General features: G+C 35.6%; 1 protein-coding gene across 1 annotated transcript in view; it reads right to left on the bottom strand.

Annotated features, from left to right (window-relative positions):
* The window catches only part of GPC6 (glypican 6), a 730,796-nt gene that overhangs the window by 319,863 nt on the left and 386,795 nt on the right, over positions 1-24,138 (bottom strand). The window contains exon 3 of the mRNA XM_065740816.1: positions 5,497-5,888. Within this exon, the coding sequence (XP_065596888.1) occupies positions 5,497-5,888 (392 nt within the window). The remainder of the gene's footprint in view (positions 1-5,496; positions 5,889-24,138) is intronic.

Genomic DNA, 24,138 nt, shown 5'->3' with positions numbered 1-24,138 from the left:
GCATGAAAAGTAGAGTTTGTAAGAATATTGATTCAGTGTATTTAAAAAGCAGTGGTCTAGCATTCTGTGAGTAGAAGTAATCACAGGCAATTACTAGCGACTGCTTTTCACTACTAATCTTCAGTTTAACCTTATAATTGTATTACTAAATTTGTTTCACTTTGCTCATATATATCACTGGGGTCCTAATAAGAAGTCTGATATAAACATAATTTAATAAGGTTCAAGGGAAAAGTGCTTTTAATTGATTTAAAAGAAGGCGGACATATAGGCAATGGTAGGTACTGAAGAAAGAAGTAGTGTAATGTTTTTTTTTTTATTTTGCAATAAATGATAATTCACATTTAATGCATTAATGAAATAAGTTCTTAGTGGCTGGGTCACAAATTTTTAATGTTGATGTCACTGACAAAATCACTAACTGCTCTTAATAGTGCCCCTAAGCAAAGCTTCACTTTATACCTGGTATAAAAGCTACTTTGATTGCTGGTAGCATGAATTTGTGAGTGTGAAAGGCGAAGTCAAACTAAGAATAACTCTTCTTGTCCTTATCCTGGCATATATTGTGTGGAAAGTGCCCAAACAGGCTTAGAGAAAAGCAAAACTAGCAAACAATATCTAAAGCCCCAGATCTATGTAAACAGATATATTCTGTGTTGACTTCATGTTTCTAGACAGCTAATTTCAGAGCAAGAACCAATGAATATATAACTATCTGTTTGGGATTAAAATAGCGCTCTGAGCAGCAGTAGGGTAATGACAACTGTCCACAGACTACAATTTTGGAAAGAGCTGACCAGTCATACTTCATTATCCGTTTTTTTTTGTTTGTTTTGTTTTTTTTGTTCATTTGGTTTCTTGTGTTCTCACTGTGAATTTACCTTGGTTAAGATATGAAACTGGCAAAAATAATTTTAATGAGATATAAAAATTGTGGGATTTTTTTCTTTATTTTTATAAATTTCTCTATGATATGCACATGGAAAAAATACTTTCAGGAAAAAAAATTCTTTGGGTGAAATGCTATTCTAGTGGGATAACAACTTGATAAGAAAACTGTGCTGCTCGTACCAAAGAGTAGGAGATTTATGGCAAATACACATTCAGTTAGTGACTTAAACCATTTTCTGAAATATCTTTACTTGCACTCTTAATGTTTTCCTGTGAACTTATATTTTCTATAGGCTATGTTTACTAGTAAAGAGCTCTTCTTCATATAATGAGGAATGTCTCCTGTACAGCAAATTTTATAATGCTGGAAATTCAGTTATAAATATACTTTGGAAAATTATATCATGAATCCAAAGCTAATGCAAAATCATAAAATATCTCTATTATTTAATTATTTAATATTAATTTCTTAGCCCTCAGTACTTTTTTCTGCTTGCATTTTCTGGCACACATTGTGAATTCAAAGAGAGTATTGTGATCATCAGGAATATTTTGTTAAGAGTTGGAATAATTTACCATTATTTATTTGTAAAGTATGCAGAGCTCCTACAGAGTCAAAGATGAACACAAAAAAAAGCATATGCCTTCTCTATCACATTACTGGAAATCACAGCTGGCAAGAACTTCAGAAACATTTTCAGTAGTTTCTTCGGTTCAGCATGAAATACATTACATACTGAAACACAGCTGGACAAGAAATTTGTGTTCCATTTTATTTTTTTTAAATGTGCTTGGTATAGGCTTTGCTTTTTATTTTTCTCCAGGAAAAGGTTGAGAAAAACAAAATACATTTAAAAGCATTGTCATTTGAATGTGCTATGTATTTACAGGAAAAATAAAAATAAAAGAACAGCAGGTTCTCCACCAACATGTAACAAAATGGATCAACGTGCTCTACAGGTTTTTAGGATCTAACAAACTGGTATAAAAAATACAAAAAATTAGCCCAAGTTTTTACTTATCACTCAGAAACCCATCTGCTAGCTATAGTATACTAGGTAGAAGCTCTGCTTGACTTTTGAATTACTGGGTACTAAGGTAAAAAATCAACTGAAAACCTACTAAACAGACCTTTGGTGTGTGGCACTTCTTATGCATAAATTAATAAATTAGTTTCTTCAAGAAGTGCTCCAACATGGGTCTGCACCATGGATGGAGTCTGTTCCATAAGCCCATTCTTTTTAGTTTGAATCCCCAAATCTTCACAGGAAATTTATACATCTTACAAATATAGGCCCACTTGAGGTTCTTTTCAACCACCCTACAAGACTGTGTATGACAAAGTCACTAAAACCAGCAATTGTTAACATTTTCATGGGCATAAATATTACCACTGATATTTTTATGTGAAAGTCAAACAAAGCATATTTTATATTTAAGTAGAAATGTTAATTTAATTAACATTTTAAAAAGATCATAGGATAATTTGAGTTGGAAGGGAGCTCAGGAGATTCCCCAGTTCAACCTGCTGCTCAATGCAGGGTGAGATCAGAGGTCAGACTATACAGGTCCTTATCATATCAGAGGGCTTATACAATCTGGACAGAACCTTCATGGATGGAGACTGCACAGCTTCTCTGGACAAGTGATCCACTGCTTGACTGTCCTGCTGTTGGAAAGTTTCTCCTTACATAAGAGCTCTTTCTTTTTTCAGCTCGTATCCATCACATCCCATCATTACCCACTGTGAGGATCTCACTGCATCTCCTGGACAGCTGGTAGATGACCTAAAACCACCTCTCCTCCAGGTGGAACAAGTCCCAGCCCCACATTCTGTCATCCCAATGCAGTCTTTCAATTCTTGACCATCCTTGTACCCTCCACTGAACTCATATTTCTTGCATGATAGGGTCCCAAAACCAAATGTAATATTCTGAATGTAGTCTAATAGAGCATCACTCTATACTTAAAAGCAAATAGCTTGCACTGCATCTTGAACTATCAAGCATTTAAAAAGATTTTAAAGCATTGCTTTAATGTAAAAAAAAACAACAACAAACCAACAACAACAAATAACACTCCCAACCCCTCTCTCCCATACATGCACACACATGAATCAGGAACATTACTGAGCTGTTGTTTCCACCTTCAAGTGATACTATAACAAGGCTCAATTTATGTATGCGGAGCTAATAATTTGCATTATAGGGTCTTAGAATCACTTAGCAATCTGGTGACAAGGCCTATTCTTGAAAGGCTTCTTGCATCCAAAACCCAGCAAGAAAGATGTAGACACTTCTGAGGTATGAGAGAAAGAAAACACCTGCACATTCTATATAGTTATAGAGATGTATAGGGTAAGTGACATCTCAGCAGACAATTAACATCTTAATATCTTTGGGATTCACAAATTACACATAAATTTAATGATCTGCATGGCTTAATTCCTACAGTTTGATCCTGCTGATACAGTAAGATTTAATTTCTACTGACAGCAGTTGATATCTGAGCTAGGCACTTTCACTTTAAATTTGACCAACAAGGAGATCTCTGCTGTTCATAGGAAACCTGGGGCTGTAGATATATGCATTACACACACAGAGGCTAAACAGCAGTATCTGCCTCCAGCCAGACTAAGTGGGTTGGGAATTCATGCTGATGCAATGTCACCATTTAGAAAAGACTGAAAGAATTGGCAGTGCCAGAAATAAAGTGAAAGGTGACTCTGTAGCCCAGAAAGACTTGAGAGGAAGAAAGTTCAATTTTATCTGGGTAACCAGGATTATCTGTTTAATTCACCAGCTTCTTAACACAAAAATGACCATGTAATCCCATCATGTTCTCGCTTGTCTCTCTGGCTTTGTAGCTTCTGAATTTCTAATTGCAAACTATCACATCATACAGGATAAGGAAAGTTCAGAAGCTAGAGTTTCCTCATCATATTGGGCACTTGAACTGCAGTCCATCAGACACTCTATAAGCTGCTACTCTACTTCACCTTCTTGCTGTGATTTCAATGAAGAGAAACAGTAAAGAGGAATAAACTTAGGCTTGTAAATGCAAGAAAGTATTATAAAAGGCAAACATCAAAATCCTGTATATAACTATTGTCTAGAAGGTGTTACCTGGTGTAGGGAACCTGCTTTGGCAGGGGGCTTGGACTTGATGATCTCTTGAGGTCCCTTCCAACCCCTCTGATTCTATGTGATTCTATGATGATTTCAGCATTTCATAATGGATGTCACTTGACCACTTCAGAATTCAAAATATCACAAAATCATAGAAGCATATATTCATTAAGGTTGGAAAACACCTCTAAGATAGTCAAGTCCACTGTCAGTCCATCACCACCATCACCACTAAACCATCATCCTTTCCTATTCCTTTGCCCCAGCTTCACTCAGCTGAGCCATTTACCTGTTACTGGGCTGTTAGGAAAGCAGACTGATTTTTCTCATTTCTGAAAGATTATGGGTACTTTTGGTTTATAATTCATCCATATTTTTAATGTCTTGATGGTTCTTTCTTATATAATTGTGACACAAAATGGCAAAAAGGATTTTGCTTACAGAATTCCAAGATTCTAAAAAGAACAAACCAAATAAAACAAAACAAAAAAAGAACAACAAAAATCAAACAAAAAGACTCATGAGATAAATTTGTCTCCTTGCAGACCAGAATTATCTGCCAGTGATAGTTGTGGTAGGTTCTTTTGCTGCTTGATGTGTAACATGCAGAAAGCCATTCCTACAGCACCAGTGCTGCTTTTGTCCTATTTGGAGACATTTAAGTGTGATTCTACTTTTTTTTTTTTCCCTCTTGCCTTAATCTTGTGCTGCTGTTATGAACTAATGAGCTTCAGAACTATGCAAATATAGAACCATGAAATAGCCAGATCATAGAACATACATTTAACTGGAACATCAATTCAGAAATAAGTACATCTGATTTTGAAATACTATGTAAGATGAAGTAACTCAAGGCACATTTCTGGTACCCCAATGTATTATTTTTGTTTGTTGCTTTTTTTAATCACATAGTATTTATTATACGTAGTCCTCTAGGGTTAAAATTGTTATAAATATTTGCATTGATAAGTAATTAAAACTAATATAAATGTCAGTCAAATTGTCCTTAGGGAAAGATCAAGTTCCAGAGATGTCACTAGTGGTCTCATCAAGAACATAACTAGACATTTCTAATGAAATCCACCACCCAGTTGCATGATGAATGAATGCTGTGAGGGCTCTGCTGTCCTAGAAAGATGCAGCATAATTTTAAGCAATTAAATTCTGATCATAACCATAATCTTTTATATAAGTTTTGAATTACTAATGACATGGTATAACATTGGTGTATACCACTACTTCCTTGAGTCCTAAGCACAGGGAAATGATTTCCAGTCAGTATTGCTGTAATATCTCCAGAAGGAATAAAATACATTATCTCTACCTATATACTCAGTGTGTGTCTACCAGTACACACTCACACACAAACTCAAAAAATCAACCCAATATTAAAAAAAATAGCCCAAGTATAATCATATTTTGATGTCTATTAAATTTGACACAAATTCAAACTTAAGAAACTCTTATTTTAAATTACCTTGGATACTCTGTTTGCAACCTCTCTGCCTACTGTCAGCCCCTGAACAAAGGTCCGTGCAGCAATGAACGCTCTAGTCACTTGAACCTTCAGCTTCCTGGGTACATCTCCAAATGGTTTCAGCTGGTCTGTATACTTGCTTACACACTCCAAGTAGTCCTCGGTGAAATGATACTGGGGGTTTATGAGCTGGAACATCCTCTCCAGCAGCCGAGCCCAGAAATCATTCAGCATTTCCTCCAAGTTCACATTGCCTCCAGTGTAATAACGCTTCAATTCTGTGAAGAGATCCTGGAACACCTCCGAGTTCTGCATATACAGTGTGCCATATGTTCGCACAAACATGTCATTTAAGGATCTTTCTGCATTCTCAAGAAGTTCTCGGAAAAATTCTGCAAAGTAAACAAGGAGACACAAACAAGGACATATTAGCAAAGCATAAAGGGTTTCTTGATTACGTTCCTATGGTTTGTCCTAGTATGTTGTTACTACAGCAATTTCCTATTCAAATTAATCTATTTGGATAAGAAATAGCTTTTTCTACAGGCAAAGAAAAACAAAGCAAATCCTGGATTCCCCAAGAATGTAGAAAGATGTAGCACATGTAACACTGAACACCAAAAATACTCTAAAATAATTTCAATTTCACTTTCCCTCCAGTTACTATTTAATGTAGAGATCCCAGCCTCCAAAACTTTTCACAGCCAGTATACTACATCTGGTATGCTAAATGTCAAGTCATTAATATGATGTCAGAACTTAAATTGTAACAATTTTAAAATAACTAGACAAAGATAGGTTCTATTTAGATGAAGTTGTTTCAGTATAGAAGAACACTATGGAAATAAATCTGAAAATTAATTTGTAAATGTTCTTGAAGACTGGAAATGAGCAAAATCTCCTTCAAAAATATTATTTGGTTAGGAAATACTAAGAAAATGCTGGCATTTTCAATAATCTACTACTCTATTGAAGTACTTTACTAGAACTCCTCCACCGTCTGTGTCACGTTTAGTCTGCTAATTTCAGTTTGTGTTAATTGTATCGGAACAGCAGACTTCACATTTTTAAATGCATTTCATACTTTACTACTTCTGTGCCTCTTACCTACTCAGGCCTATACAATTATCTATTTCTATGTTTTGATTTTTGGCAGTTATTATTACTGGAAGATGATCCCATGGGATACCATTCACAGCAGAAGTACCCAAAATACCTCTTTGTACATTGGAAATGTGTGATCATGTATTTTGCTAATATCCTTTATCTGCTGTATGATGTTTAATTTTTCCCAAGGAATTCACTGAGATTATAGTCATTTTTTAAACATATCTGACAAAAGCAGACATTGCTGCTTTTTTTTTTTTTTATAGAGATTGTATCTTCCTTTAGTTCATTTGTCAGCCTTCTTAAATCTCCTTTGGAAAAGGGTTCAGTGGTTGCTGTGGTCTGTAAATGGTGCATTGCAGACAGCATGGAAGAGATGGCAATAGCCTTGGCAAATCATGTATATTTGCTGCTATGAAATGATTCAGACATATGCAGGAGACATCCCACAGCCAGCTCTAGGATGCCAGGTTCTAAATTTGTGATTGTTGTCCATAGACACATCTGTGTGTGATCTCTGCAGGGACATGCTGGCTTCTTATAATCTTGGCTAATGCTATGATATGAGTACCCTTTTGATAAATAATCCTGCTGCGGGTACAGTGACTCATGGAAATGCAGAATCTTTTCAGTGCTAGAGGCACAATGACAAGAGCACTTAAGAAAAAGTATGCACTAAATATGAGGATGTGCAGCAGAGATCAACTGAAAGCTGACTCCACCAAACACTGTGGCTGCATGGACTCTGTGAGAAAGGAGCAACTCCTTTGTGGCAGAAATTGTGCAGAGTTGCAGTCTTTGATCTCCCAGAGAACCGTAAAAGGGTTGTCATGAAAAATGCATACATGAAACATTGAAAACACACTCACTACATCAAAACATTTATTAAAGGGAAAATGCATTCTAATATATGCATCAATGTCTAAGCTGTCATCAAAACCTAGCTTCTTAGATGGTATAAATTCAGTTTGGAAAAGAACATGATTTCACCAAAAAGTTTATGTATATACACAAAATCTAAAATAACCCAAAACTTGCTCTTCTCTGTTGTCAAATACAATAACTTGAGGACCACAATACACAGTTTAGAGGTATTCTCTATTGTTTTTCCAAATTATCCACTAACTCTTACAAAGCAATTTTAAAGAAAAACAAAATAAAATTGTTTCTCACTTCCCACCCTGACACGTTGGTATCCTTGACGTCTGAATCATTCTGACTACTGTTTTACACATCCAGCATTTCTTCTAAGGAATGATGTATTCTGCCTGTATTGCTGAATACATCTAGCTTTCTACTTGTATATTCTGGAAGACAAAAAGATGGCAGAGAATTTGGGGCTCAAAGTCTACTTTAAGACTGAAGCCAAGATTTTAGACCAGTGTAATTGAATAGCAATTGTGAAAGACAATCACAAAAGCAGGGAATCTAGACTCCTCAAGTTCTCTCCCATTACACTGTGTGTATCAAGGGACTACTGTAAAGAATGTAAATGTTGACTCCTCCCAATCCATAGCTATGCTGAGAGTTGCACTGTTCATCTGGAAAAATTGTATAAGTCTGTCACAGGGAAGCATAAGAGTTTCAGCTGCTGACAGCTTCTCTGGTCTGAGATTGTTTGACTATTATTACATTTCACAAGCATACCATATGGCAATCCCACAATCATTTTGTTGGAACATAACAAAAGCTTTTGAGGAGGGTTAGACTTTTATTGAGTACTTTTACAACATATATTACAGTGTGATCCAGGTTGGTTACAGTCTTCATATATACCGCAGTACAAGTATTACTAGTAACTGTACAATCTTAAATTGCATACTAATCTAAACGTGACAGCACACTAAGGTGTTCTGTGGGAAAACTGATACACACTCTGAATATCAGTATGTTTATTACATTTTTAGTCTTCTCAAAGGTCTCTATGCCATTAAAAAATTAGCCTTCTTTATGTTTAGAGACAAAAGATTTTAAGTGTTATCTTCATCAGTACCTCTATACAAGATTAGGAAAAGAATACACCATCATCAAGACAACTGGACACTTAATTCAGTTTCAGAGAGAAGTCCTGTTGTATTAATTAGAAAACATTGTAGTCCATTCCTGTCCAGCAAAATGAATACTGTTGTGAAGGATCACTTCCTTTCTAAGCCAGAAAATCTCCCATACATCAGGAAAATAGACTGCTTTGTGCTGCTCTTGTATAGTTACTCCATCCTGACATAACTGGGCACTTGTCCAGCCACATCAAGAGAAACTGTACTTGCTTCTGCAAAGGCTGATTTTTTCCCATGGTGTTCATAGTAATTTAAAGATTTTATGTTCATTGCAAAGATGATATTTCATCAACTTGCAGCTACCTTTTGAAAAATAATCTAATATTTCAGTTCAAAGTAAAAGAACAAAAATGGGACAGACATTAGTCATGTTGCTTAATGTGCTTCTGGAAGGCATTCAAGTACTAGTGTTGGAGAGGAGAATCTATATAAGACAAAGCTGAAAACTGTTTGAACATATATATCTTGTAAATTATTTTTGCTGCCAAAATTGACTGCCATGAGAAATGTTAATGCTGGAAATAATTTTTCCTAATTTTTAATGTTGATGCATTTATATGATAGAATATGTCCTGTGTATGTCCTGTGCTGCAAACACATTTTTATACAGCTTTCATTTATTAGACAGAGGTTCATCAGGAAGACAGTTTGGGTCCACTACTGAAGTAATTCAAAAGTATAATGTCAAAGGCATATTGAGCTACATTGTGAACAACTGAAAAGAAAAAGCGAATAATGTGGTTTGAAAGCATTACATGCGCTATATAGGCTTAAATGGTGGGTTTCTGATCAATAGATAACACTAACTGTTTATTTTAGGTTTCCAGAGACATTTTTCCTAGTAATAACTAAACTTACAAGACACAATAACTCAGTTTTACTTTGAAACTGAGAAAAAATTGATGTAAGGAGAATACTTACACCAGATCATTTTCCCCCTCTATTTTTGATAATGCATTTGTATTTAAATTCAAGAGCAAACAAATTGTATTCGTGAAGCTATCAGAGTATTGGTATTACTTTTTAGTGAATTTGAACAATTAATTTTAAAATTCCTTTATAGCTTTGACCTTTACAAATACTCAGTGCTCACAACTGGGAAACAAATTTCAGCTCCCATTAGGAACAACAAATTTTGCAGTGTTATGAGATCTGTTGAAAGTGTTCTCCTCTTTTTATGTTCTCTTAACAAATTTTGAATATAAAAACATCACATTTAATGATGTTAATGATAAGACAGGTCAGATAATTAAAAGTGTTCTATACTTGCAAATTTCAGAATAGGTGATTTACATCTTCTACCTATACCCAGAATAAAACCACCTATGAGTGAAATGACTTGGCTGATAATGGCTACTGATACCTTTTCTAGAGGTCTTACATCTATAAATATCATAAGATTATGAAATCTTTTGGATATTATTAATATTTTTAGGAGTCAGTGTAATCTCAAAGGTTATGAGTGAAGATGAAGGTCGCTGTCCCCTCTTTAATTCCTCCACTTCTTAGATTACTGTAAAACCTTATAATGGAAGGTAATTCACAGCAGCCTTTTTCCTTCCCTCCTGACCAGAGTCTATGACTTCTTCCACACTGTGTTTCCTAGGCCCACTCTGTGAGCTTGAGACAGGCTATTGCAAGGAAAAAAATAGACCCAGAGTAAAGGGAGACTGTGAAGGCTCCATCCACACCTACTCCCCACTCTGCAGCATGAAGACAAGGCAAACAGCACTGCCCTGTGCTAAGATGAGGGACAGAAGGGGGGGGAGGAAACAAACACATCTATACTGGGCTGGGTTGGACAGGTTAGATCAAACAAGTGAGAAAAAAGTTAGGCTACTATTTACACATCAAACATCATTATCAGAATGTCAACCTAATCCAATTTCCAATCCAATATTCCTTCAATAGCAATTGAAAACATGATTTAACTAGGTGTACAAAGAAATTTTTGCACAAATGAACATTAATATGCAGTTAAAGGAGTTGTCACCTATTCAAGGTTGATTATATGCATTGATGTATGCCCATAATACTTCATTGTGCTACACTGAAGTCAATGTGAATGTTATCTACAACTTCAGAGGTTTCAGGTGCAGCCTTCAAATGCTAAACTTGCTGTTACTTCTCCACAACAGTTCATTTGTTAACACTTCAGTGAGTCTAATATGAAACTTGATCATGCCATTGGTTCTACACAGGCAATCCTGCAATCAGGTGAAATATATCACTTTCACTTGAAAATTATGAAATTAGATATTAAAGCATGCTTTTTGAAATCTTCACTAGAATCTCAATTTATATTCTTTTGGATTTTAGTTAAGTTGATGTATCCTTCATAATAATTACAAAATCTGAAATTTTTAAGAACCTCTCAAATTTTTTTTTTAGCTTATGGTGATAAACAAGGAAGAAAATACTGGGAATAAAAAGGAAGCAATGAGATAGCTTTTCAAGTCATTCATAGATACGCTAAGGTTTATACATGTGCTGAAGGTTCAACTTTTCTTATCAAGTGAAAAGTGCCCAAGTGAGGTACTCATAAAATGCAAGCAAAATGTTACAGTGCATCATAAGGCTACCTTCTAGTATATTTATGACCAGGCACTTAAACACTTGCAACAGTACTATTGTCAAGAATATCTACGACCAAAGAGAGACATGTATCATTTCATGGATATCTGTGAATTTTATATCATATGTTCATAAAAATTCATAATACTTCATAAAAAATTCACAAGTCAGCACAGGTTCTCCTGAAAAATGTTTAACACTTTCATGAAAATGATATTAACAGTATATAAACTATAGGACTTAGTGAAACAATGGTTTTAAAATACAGAGCCTATTTTGTTTTTTCTCTATGCACCACTAAAGGCTATTAAATATCCAGTTCAATAGTTAGGGAGTTAGTTATGGTTATTTACCATCTAACACCCTGAATGAAAACCCTTTGCCATGTCTATAACCTACAACAATCTTAAAAATTTACTGGGAGATTATTTTTTCTCTCATTAAAAAAAAAAAAATAAATAAAAGAGGGAAATACGAGTTGGTCCAGAAGACACCATAGAGTAGAAAGGGAAAAAAATGGCACTGCTTTAACAAGCAGATCCCAAAACAGAAGTGCCATTTACTATTGTTAAACTCAGCCCTATGGTTATCAGAGGTAAGGTCAGACATGTCTAACCCATGGCCTGTGGGCTGCATGTGGCTCAGCTCAGCTCTCACCATGGCACACTGTTGCATCATGATGGTAGCTCTTCTTCACCAAATGGCCTGGCTGAAGGAGGGTGCAGTGCAGTGCTGACAAATAATATGGCATTATGCTTAATTTGCTAGGAAATCGTGTCAGTTTTCAAAGATTACAGTTTAAAAAGGCATTGTATGCAGAAACATGCTGCCATATTCAATACATATTAAAGAATGTTTTGTAAAGACAAAATAGCAGAACTGGTAAAGTCTGTCATCTCAATATAATATTTTTTAAAAAGTTGAAACGCAAATGATCTCTATTATAAAAGTTAGTTATGTGGTAGCAAATCTCATTGCAAAACAAAGCCATTTCCTGATGGTGAGTTCTTAAGCAATGTATGGAAAGCAGGACAGATAGAATGTGTCAAAAATTAGTTTGCCTCACTGGACTATCGCCAAGTGAAGCGAAGAAATAAGAACATCTATCAAAAGAACTTTTGAGAGTAAAGCTGCTAATTTCAAATTTATACTTTGTAGTTAGATGAAAATACTCATGCTATAGATACAGCTTCAATTGCCATTTTCATCAAAGGTATTGATAACAAATATAATGTCACAGAAGAAATGGCTTCTTTGGTGCCATTAAAAGACATAAAAATCACTTGATCTGTATGAAACAGTAAAAAAATACATTAACGTGTTATCTGTGTTATGTTTCAGACAGTAACAGCCTTTGAAATGAAACTTGAACTACGGCAAGCTCAATATAAGGCAAATAATTGTATGCATTTTGATACACTGGCTAAACAGTCCTATGAACAGTGAAAAACATAGAATCATCAAATCATTGAATTCTCAGAATTAGAAGGAACCTCTGAAGGCCTTCTAGTCCAACTACTCAGCAATGAACATGGATATCATAACTAGATCATGTTGCCCCTGGCCTGATGTAGCCTCACCTTGAAAGTCTCCAGGGACAAGGCAACAACCACAACACTAGTAACCTGTTCCAGTGCCTTACCACCCTTACAGTAAAAAATATTTTCCTTCTATATAACCTAAATCTACCCTCCCTGAGCTTGAAGCCTTTTCCCCTTGTTCCATCACCACAGACCCTGCTAAAGAGTCTGTCCCCTTCTTTCCTCATCTGTCCTCTTTGTTCCTCTTCTTTTCCTGAACTATGCAGCCATTTTTATAAAGGAATTAGAGAATTTCCAAAATCATCTTTTTTTTTTTTTTGTATATTTGTGATTCCATTTTTCAGTCAACAGAAATACATCGCCTGTGAATTTTCACTAGGACTATATAGAATTGCTATCAGACATTCAGCTCAAAATAAAATTTGATTGTATCTCTTTACCAGATTTTTTTAAGACCTCTCTTGCCAGAGAAAAATATCCCATGCTTCACAGTCATGCCTTATTCATGTCATCACTTTTGGGCACTATGTACATTTGTGAACTCTTATTGCCAAGGATGAAACACAGGAAGAGTAAAGTTGCATCAAAAATCTCTATTCTATATTTCATATGTGGCAAAGACTATTCCTGTTTGCTAAATGTGGCCCAGGCAAGCCAACAGGTTGGACACAAATGGGTAATATGTGTGCCAGACTGTAATACAGAACTGAAGCCACTGAATGGCTTCTTGATTAGTCTCAGAGCAGACAGTTTGACTAAGGGCTGGTTTATTCACTTGAGAGGTGGTTCTGGCTGGCCAGGAGAAACACTGAAATCTAATTGATTTTTTTTTACAGTGAGGTGATAAACCACAACTCGAAAACATTGATGCTTTGGAAAGGGTCTTTGGGGGCAAAAATCTCAGTCTGGAACTTAGGCCTGTATGGAAAAGAGGAGGGTGTCTCTTAGAATACTATCTTTATTGTTCCTTCCTCCCACTCCAAAGGATGGAGATTTCTTTGAAAAGTTCAGAAAAAAAATACTCCTGGATTTCAGTTGAGACAACACACTTCCTTGTATGAGGACATAAATGACATTTGAGCTCTCATGAAAAGAAGTTTAATTTAACTTCAGCAAAATTAAAAAATAGGGTGTGTTACCTATCAGCTGACACTAATTACACCTGTTCTCTTTCCACAGTAAGAAACATCATAAGTAGTACATTATAATAGATGGCCTTATACTTTAAGCACTTCTACAATTACAAGTTATATAACTAAAAATGTGTTCCAACAGGTGATTTTTTATTAGGGTTCAGTATTAAATTATATTGTTCATTTGACCCATTATCTAGGAAATATTCACTTTCATTGAAAAAACATTGTTTTATTAGTCACATATTCAACTCTTGTACAGAATAGATATTCACTCAGGTCTGCCCATAATATGTATGCATATAATACATTTCAATTGATTTTTTTTTTGTTTAATATCACAATAATTGCAATAGATGCCATACAGCCACAGTATGTATTTAGTCATAAAGCACTTAATGTTACAAATCTATGCTTATTTGTGTTAGTTGCTGTTGTTAATACCTATTTTTGCTTAAAAATTCACAGAGCCCCATTCTGGCTGTGTCAGGCAGGGCCCTCTGTGTCCCTGTGTCGCAGCCCCTGCTCCAGCAGCACCACCCAGAGCAGGGTGCCCAGGCCATGGCCAGGCGGCTTCTGGAGAGCTCCAGGGAGGAGACCCCACAGCCTCTGGGCAGCCTGTGCCAGTGCTCCGGCACCCACACAGTGCAGCACTGCTCCTGCTGTTCAGAGGGAGCCTCCTGGGCTCCTGTTTGTGTCCACAGCCTCCTATCCTGGCATGGGGCACAACTGAACAAAGCCTGCCTCTTTAGTCTTTGCACCTTGCTCTTCTTCAAACTGAACAGACCTAGCCTTCTCAGCCTCTCCTTGTAAAAGAAGTGCTCCAGATGGAAATCATCATTTCTTATATTCCTAGCATTAGTACAATCTATTGCAAATTGAAATCTACTTTGGTATCATTACTGGTTTTCCATGTTGTGAGTAATTTGTTGAAACTACTTTGTATACAACTATTTTACTATATTAACATATCTTTGTCTTTGGAAAATCTCAGATGCTCTCTCCATTTTTTTTTCCTTTGCATTGCTGTGAATTTTGAAAGCAAATAAAAAATTTAGTCTCATGTTATTTTGCTCCTGGCTGATACTCTGGCATGGGGTCCAAAGGGCCTCTTGTTATTCTTTAATGCCAAATGTGAGATAGAAAATACATGGTCTATTCTGGATGGATGAAAAAGCCGGAGGCAAGTATCCAGGTCTATTAGGAGGAACTTAGAAATTAGAAAAACATAACACATTTTCATCCTTTAGATTATGCTTCTGTTCTTGAAGTGTTACATAGGTTGATGTGACATTGCAACAGAACAATGAATAACTTAATCATTTTTCTGTTTTTAAATGGAGAAGTGAGGTCACACTATTATTAGCTTGATCATATAGACAATTCAGATCATAGTATAAAATCTGGAAACTTCAGACATGCAAGGACATGAAAAAACATTGCCCCTTCAATTAAACTTTTTCAAAATGTCATGTGTGCTTTGAAAGATACACCTGAGAAATTATTTTTACCTCAGGTAGGAGCAGGTAAACTTCTGAATTAATAAAAATAGGTCACTGTTTTTAAATATCACAGAATCTGCTTATTTCACTTCTGCCTATACATGCTGTCCTGCCAGGTGGAAACCTGATCTACTCACGAGTTCTGAATATTTTTTACAAGTTTTTCTCATTTATTCCTTAAATTTTAGCTTCCTTATTTCTTGATTTGTATGCAGAGGAAGTGATTACCATTTCAGCTTGGTAGGCAGCAGACTTTTGGGTCCGCTAATCTGTGACACAAAATTAAAAGATGGGAATAAGACAACATTGCCTTACTTGTATTATTGTTAAAGGGTTTAAATCACTGACATTTTGCTCCTTTGATTTCTGCTACCCTGACCTGGAATATATGTAGTCTATACTGTGAACCTACTTTTCTGCTCATCTGTTTACCCAGTCTTTCTTTGAACTGCTGATGGTAATGAATCTCTTTTCTCCAGCCCTAACTGCTGCGTTAGGTTATCATCAAGCACAGCATCAGCTAGAGCTCTAATCTTGCTCTGATGGATAGAATACTAACCTTTCACAAGATTAGAGACACAAGGTGCTTTAGAGATAATAAAATTCAAATAGGTTTATTTCAAAGGGCAACTCAATCTCGATTTTGTTCATGGGTCACTTGACAGATCATTTGCCAATGTAGTTTTTGTATCCTTCTGTCTAGCTTCTGTGCAGTGCTCCAACTATTTCAAATTAAGTGGGCCCCAACAGGCAGAGTTCGGCAAGGGTCTAGCTTCAGCAAAAATAGTGAGATACTCATTCAGCATGCAGCTGACAACTTTGCTAAAAGTGCATCTTAGGTGGGTGGTGCTTGGATTGTGGAAAAGTTTATCCTAGTATCTACAGGAAGACATAGAAATTACAATAATGATAAGCATACTGAATGCTTTGAATTTTAAATACCTGTTTGATCATAGAGCAAAAAGAATCTTACTAGCATCATGACAGCTGTACAATATGTAGAATAGCTAAGAGTTAAGAGATCTGCAGCTTGTGAGGGATCATTTTTAATGTAGTAGTCAAGCACAGATATGCAAATGTATTTAAAAATCAAATATTTATGTTGTGTGTTTATGAATGCAGAGATGTGATTATTACAGGTACTGAGAATATCCTCTAGGTGACAGTTTCTGTTTTCAGTGATCCATACATCAGTTTAGGATCCTGTAAGATAAAGCAAGTGAAAGCTCCTGCACCCTCTGAGGTTGTAGCTTGCCCCAGTTCAGAAATACCAAAATATGTAGCTCTGAAGTTTAAGGACGTAAAAGTAAAGTAGTGTTACTCAAGGGCTAGAGATAGTAAATTTAAGTCTATGCAAACAACAGTATTTCCACAAGTTAGCCAGGATACTGGCCTGATTTCTGGATACAGATGCTAGCAGCAGGACCCCTCTCTGAGAGATGGGCAGAGAGGGTGAAAAACAGATGAAACACCCCAAAAGTGCACTTAAAAGCATCAGAAAAAGTCAGAGAAAGCCAAAGGGATGTTTTACCCTCCTATCCAGGACAACACTGCAAAACTGTGTGCTCTAGGAATTAATATTTTCCCCTCACAAAAAATATTTAGAACTGTCTTTCTTCTAAATAATTTATTTTTTGCATATATAGAGGGATAGAAGTTTGGAATAACTAACTCTTTTCAGATAAGATTGCATTATTTCTGCTTCCCAAATCAGGAAACACTACACCATATTTAAAAAGCAGTGGCTGAGAAGCTTGCATAATAACTAAATGGTAAAAATTTGGTAGAATTTTAAGCCTCAGAGTGACGTGAAAAATGAAAGCTTTATCTTTGGCAGCTCACAATCAAGTCCATTCCTAGAACTGCAATTATATCTCTGGAACCCACTGGCATTGTTTAAATCTCACGATTGAGTGAGTTTTAAATATTTTAAAGTATTTATATATACGTTTAACAGACACAGTTCACTTTACATTATTGTCCCCTACAGTAAGAAGCTCTTCAAAGTAATTTTATACTGAATATTTTTAAAAAGGCCAAAGAAATAACTCACTAAGCATTTATCTTGTGATCTAGTGAGGAAGTGATGCACATATATGTTTCTGACTCTTGTTTAGATGAAGTGCTGAACATTACATTTCTGTAAATGCCTGTGAAAATAATTGTCAAGCATATGAGATAGAAGGATGTTGAAGTTGAAGGAGTTATCTCTTTCTGACAGGGGGTGTGAATTTTTCACTGGCAACTCTATCAAGTTATGTGTAATTTTCTACCCATGATAGATGCAAAGCAGGCTATAGGAGCATAAAGGCTAGGGAACAGAGAATTTAGATATATATTACCAAAATTTTTCACACAGAATGGAGCTACAGCAAATCAAGCCCTTTTAGGAAAATCAAGGCTCTCAAACAGCTACCTGGAGAAAGTTATGGCTACAAACAGCCTGGGCTGCAGGTGCATGCTGCAGCTCTCCAAGAGTCAAGGTTTGGGATAGAAGGAACAGAAAGTATTAAAGAGTCCCTTTGGTCACCCTGCCACACCAGTGACTGAATTACTGTAAGTACTGCACTACGCAAATTTTAGTGGTACACTTCATCTCAATAGTATGTCTGCACATGTGTTTGAAATCTTCAGTCAGTACAGGTGAGATAAAACAAGTGTAGAGACATGAAACAAGACAGGAGAATCATTTACAGTAATGTCCGAAATAATGTATTTAAACTTGGAAAATTTTAGCTTTCAGAAAAGCATTCCTTGACGTAAACCAGGCACCTCTTCTTCCAAAGAAGTAAAGAAACAGCTTCTTTTTTTTTTTCCTATAACCAGAATATGGCACAGAAAAATACTAATACTACTCCAGTAGCGTATCAGGAAATATACTTGCAAACGAAAGAATTACTAAGGAGCTCATTGACGTTTCAATTACAAAACTAGACATCTAGAAGCATGAAGTGTAGCATTAGACCTAACTCCAAATACAAAGCCTGATCTGCAAGCCCAAAGAAAAATCAAAGGACTTAATTTGATTTAAATGGAACTGCTCTAATGACATAGAAAGACAACAATAATAGTCAGATTAAGTGCTTTTTGAGGAACAACACTTGGCCTCAAACAAGTAACCTCATGCTTTTCATTGTTAAATTTGAATTTTCTTGCTTTTGTGGGTCTAAGTCAGACCCTTAACATTATGTTAATGTAGCTTTTTGTGGTGTAATTACAAGGTTTCCTCTAGAGTTTAACATAATAACAATTAATCAGCTAGTTCTTAACTTCCACAAAAGGAACTGTCATCTGTTATTATCCGCGCTGGTAACCCACCACAATGCCACAAAAGAACAAAAAACAAACAATTATATACCACAAAAAGTGACAGCCAAACAGTGTCAGTAGCTTAGACAAATGAAAGTAAAAATCTCACACTCAGCCCTGAAACTCCTCTTTATTAATTCCCTATTTCATTAACAGCACAGATCTATCAGCGTTTAGATGAATATCATACAAATAAAGACAGACTGACATGATTTGAGGAAAATCATCATCGAAAATCACACAAAAATGCAAAAAATCAAAGCTCATGCTGTTTTGAAACTTGCTATCTTCTTCCATGATGTCTAAATATTAATCTTTGGTTTACTTTCAGGTCAGATTAATTCGCACAATCATGCTAATTATATTTGTCAGGATAAGAGAGAAGAGATAGAGATAGTAATTGATGTGAAAGGCTAAAATAATGCATTCAAATACATTCACATAAAATCCAATAAATAGTTTAATAATAATAAAAACAGGAAGACAAGATGTTGGAAATGAAAAAGAAAAAAAATGTACTGAGAGTATTTGGGCTTTGAAAATATGAAGATCTTGATTCTATCAGCATATTGAAATATTCCTAGCTTAAAATTCTCTCCTCTTTGTAGACTGAGGACATAGAGATGGATAATATTTCTGTGTGTTTGTACTGAAGTGGGAAATAAGAAGTGAAATAGTGCTGTTGTTATTACTTTTCTTCTTCCGGGGAGCAGTTTTCTCTAGAGGGCTGTTCTACTCTCAGAAGTAACCAAAGAAAAAAAAAGGCAGTTTGAGTCAACAGATTTGTTCAAGGACAAAAGATGTTCTTAGCACTCTTTATTCTTGTTAGCCCTGAAGCCATAACATGATGAAGGGGACAGAGAGGGTGTGACTAACATTTCCTAGCCTTGAGCAACCCCTCTCAATCACAGAACTGTAGGGATTGGAAGGGACTTATAGTGACTCCATGCCAAAGCAGCTCCCTAGCCCAGGTTGCACAGGTAGGCGTCCAGATGGGTCTTGAACATCTCCAGAGGAGATTCCACCACCTCTCTGTGCAGCTGTGCCACTGCTCCTGTTACCCTCACTGTGAAGAAGTTCCCATGCACATTTGTTCTGAACTTCCTATGCATCAGTTTGTTGCCATTTCCCCTCATCCTATCATCACACACTGCTGAGAAGAGTCCAGCCTCATCCCTTTCTTTGCTTTTCAATCTTTCTCTATTTTTTTTTACCTAAAAAAAAATAAAATAAAATAAATGAACAAATAATTAAATAAGGGGGGAGAAAAGAAAAAAAAAAAGATGAAAGTTGAAAGAATGAAAAAGAAAATAATACAGCTGATCATAAGACATAGTTGAAGAACTTGAAAGAAATCAGGGATTTTCAGAAGCTGCAATCATTGGTCAGCCATATCTACTTTTTCACTCTTTGCTGCACATGTCACAAACAAAGCTAAATCTCACATTCCAATTGCAGCTATTGCTTTATTCATTAGTAACAAACTCCTGTAGTGTGGGATCTGCATACACTTAGGTTGTTTTTTTATTTCACCTCTAAATTGTTCGTCATAATAAAGAAGTGGCAGCAGTTCAATAAGAGAAGAGTAATGCAGCAAAAAGACTGGAGCCCATTTTCAATACCTAATTGCCATAAAAAAAAAAGTTAACAAATGATTAAAAGGATAAATCAAAAGTTTTCGGAAAGACAAAGGGGCCCAGTCAATTTTATGGTTTCATTTGAGCTACAAAGGCATTATTATACATCCATTTACAAAACAATGAGCTCTTATTGTTTATGAAAGTTTAATCTCTTGCTTTATTGCTTTAATATATCTAAAATTGGTAAGGTTTACTTTAAAATGAAATCTCTGACTATATGATGTGGATATTATTTTTTACATTCAGTCCACAAATGGAATGAGTAACATCATAATTGTGCTCATCTATGAAACAATTAAAGTAGAGATAATTGCTTCTTCTCGCATAATTGCATATAAAGTAAAAAAAATAATATTTTATCATTTGGCAATGATTCTTGTTAGCACAATATTCTGACATCATTTTTTTTTTTTCCACAGGCATTTCAGCAAGTGCTGGGAAAAGTTCTGATGAACCAAAACCTACATTCCTAAAATTTCACATAAGGAAAACATCACCTGAGGCTCATATCTCTGACAAAATCTTGACAGTTCAAATATCAAGGAAAAAAAAACCAACCCAAACACTTAATTTAAGGAATACAAACAAGAATGTTTCTGATGGTGATTTACCCCTCAAATGATGCATCTATCCTAGATTAAAATACAGAATGACACTGTCTCATTGTGATAACAGCTTAACAGCTGTTATAAAAAAAACACCTTTATGCATAAGTTTAAAAAGCTCAGAAAACAAACTATGCAAGTGTTTCTGCTTTTACACACTGTCATATTATCCTATGAATGAAGCCTGAATGGGCCTTGAAACTTTTTCCTTCTTCCCTACCTTGCCCAGTAACATATTGATCTCTGAATTAGCAGCCAAATTGGTTTTTATTTTTTATCCAATCTTTCAGGAAACTGCTAATGAAATACTTTTAAATTTCTGAGGCGAGGATTAATGATCTGACATGAGAGACTTTCTGTCATGCACCTTGAGCGTTACCTTGGTAAAGACTGAGAGACTCGGAAGGATCAGAGCTGGAAATAGCTGTTGGTCCTCTAAAGTGCAGAAATGTTACCTGCCCTACAGTTATCAGCTCCTTTTCTCATTTGCTGCACCATTCTGCTTCTCATTTCATAGAATCATAGAATCATTTGAGTTGAAAAGAACATTTAAAGGCCATCTAGTCCAAACTTCTGTTTTGAGGTTGAGGTTGCTCAGAGCTCTCTCCAGCCTGACTTTTAAAGTGCCGAGGAATGTGGCATTCACCACCTCTCTGGGCAGCCTTTCCCTTCTGGTTCCAAAGCACCTGTTTGAATACTTGTATACTTGTGCCAAAGTTAATTCACACAGTCCTTTTGTAGTTGGAGTCTGGACTCTTAAAAGGTTACATTCATCCATCACTGTCCAAAGTAATGAAGACAGCCATAAAGTAAGAGAAAGTATGTGTATTCTTTTAAATAAATGTATTAAATAAATACATGATCAGACAAACCACAAACACACAAAACCCAGCCCAAACAAAAAAATCAACAAAACCCTAGAAGCTCAGGAGGAGGTCTGAAATAACCTGAACTTTGCAGAGTTAGTCATGGGAATCAAAGCGGTTGATTCTTTCTCATTTTCCTCTCAGTGCGATTTCTGACATGTCACCTACACCACTGGTAAACCCACTCTTACAAAATTATGTGGCTCTAAAAGTTTGTGTAAAATAGATAATAATCTACATAATCTGGCATTGCTATATATCTTCCATATTATGCTTGGTCTCTCATGTGTATGCATGTGCTAGCGGTGTAACTTTTAAAGTCAGTATTATGTATTTTTATTTACAGTGACATGCCCACAGCAATCTTAGTGAATGCACATAAAATATAGAAGTGTGCATCAATCAGATAGAACAGTTGTAGATCTTTCTCATAAAAATGCAGGAACCCATAAAGCTGTGAGTGCTTAAAATAGGCATGACTACAGATTCATTGCCATCTTTTAAGACTATCATTAGTTAGATACACCACTGTAAACTTTAATTGCAAATCTTTTCATGCCACAATAAAAATAATGTTAAAAATCTTGACTGTTAAACTCACTGCCCTGGAATAACATGCATTATAAGCTTCTTCTCACTTTGTAAGCTAAATATGAAAAAGTGTATTTCTTTCCAGAAAAGTGACTAGTTGATAAGAAAATGTTTGTTCCTACAACTATGTAGTCAGAAATTCAAATTGATCGATTCTTTCATATTAGCTGTTTTTCTTCATTCATAACTTTCAACAGTACTTTGAATATTTATAGACAGTTATTACACTTTAACAGAGTTCTTAACCTCTTATGATTCTTATTATCCTTATTTTTTTAAAAATCCTAAATGATTTTTCTCTGATACAGCACTTCTAAGTTGTCTCTGGAGTAACACCTAAGTATGTTATGCAGCAGTTCTTGCTTCAGTGCTCTCTGGCATTATTAAAAAGCATTCAGCTTACAGTGACCAACTTGTAAACAATAAAAACAAACAAACAAAAACCAACTAGTAGATTAGAAAGTAGAACTAGCAAAAACTCCCTAAATTTTCCTTTCTACTAGAACTCTGCCCTGGGCAGATGTATTCAAATACTGTAAACTGTGCTGTGTTGGGGGTGGGAAATGTGGCTAAATGAAAGCCTACACATGCACCACACCTAAATAGAAGATATACATAAGGCTATTAACATAACACAGTAATTTTTTCATACCTATATTTATCAGTCCCACAGTATTTATATTTTACTGAAATGATTGCACTGTCTACTAAATAGGCATATTAATGCACATTATACTAGCCCAAAGAAAATTAATTATTTACATCTATTTGATGTTCTTCACCAAAGATCTTAAAACACTTTGTAAGCTGTTTCCCACTATGGGAGCTTCTGAGAGTTATCTGAGGGAAAAAAGAAAAGCAAAAGGTAGCTTTGTCAGTTCTGTCAGTTCTGTACATTGTTTAAATGTCATTGCCACTGGAGTTTCACCCTTTTAGTCACATTCCTGGTAAATATAACTAGAGATGACATGACACACTGCAAACCCTGAGGTATGAGAAAGGGAAGTGGGCATGTACTAACTGGCTTGTACTAACTTGGAGCAGCAAATACACTCTGTGACATGAGCCATTCCCTATGAAGAACAGAAACAATACTTCTAACTTCATAGTAACTGACATTTGGGGTTTTCCATGGAACAGACCTTGTGAACCTCCAGCTGCAAAAACATGGTGTGTGATAGCAATTTGGGAATCAAGATGAAAAGCAAATGTTGTCCTGAAGCTACCTTAAAATAAGGTTGAACTTACTTAATGTATCAGTTCCAATTGTGTGAACCACTCTAGCAATTGCTGATTTAACTGATAAAGAGCATAGACTTCCAATGGGAAGCAACAATCTGGTGAATCAAAGCTGCCTCCTGACATTCATTTGATTATAACCACAGCTTATGAATGCCATAAATGTATTTAGGGGTTATTTGATAGCCTTCTATTATAATAAGGACAGGGAGAAAGGATCATTGGAAGGAGTGTGCAATGAACAGGTTTCATTTTGTTATGGATTTCATTTTTTTATGATTGTCTCCTCAGCATTTTAAGAAGAAATACAATAGCAAATTAAGCGTATCAACAAGGGACTCATAGGCCACTTTTAATGTGACCACTGTAATAATCAAAATAATTGAGAATCTGTCATACCACAGGACACTAAAAGAGCTTGTCATGCTTAACCTGATATTATGAAGGTTGGACTGAGGCCAGATATGATTACTCTCCA

This window comes from Cyrtonyx montezumae, unplaced genomic scaffold (assembly GCF_038088225.1).
Source record: "Cyrtonyx montezumae isolate F1298 unplaced genomic scaffold, pur_monq_1.0 scaffold_3, whole genome shotgun sequence".
NCBI classification, from domain to species: domain Eukaryota; kingdom Metazoa; phylum Chordata; class Aves; order Galliformes; family Odontophoridae; genus Cyrtonyx; species Cyrtonyx montezumae.
The sequence above is the reverse complement of the archived record's forward strand: the minus strand, read 5'-3'. Positions and strand labels throughout refer to the sequence as shown.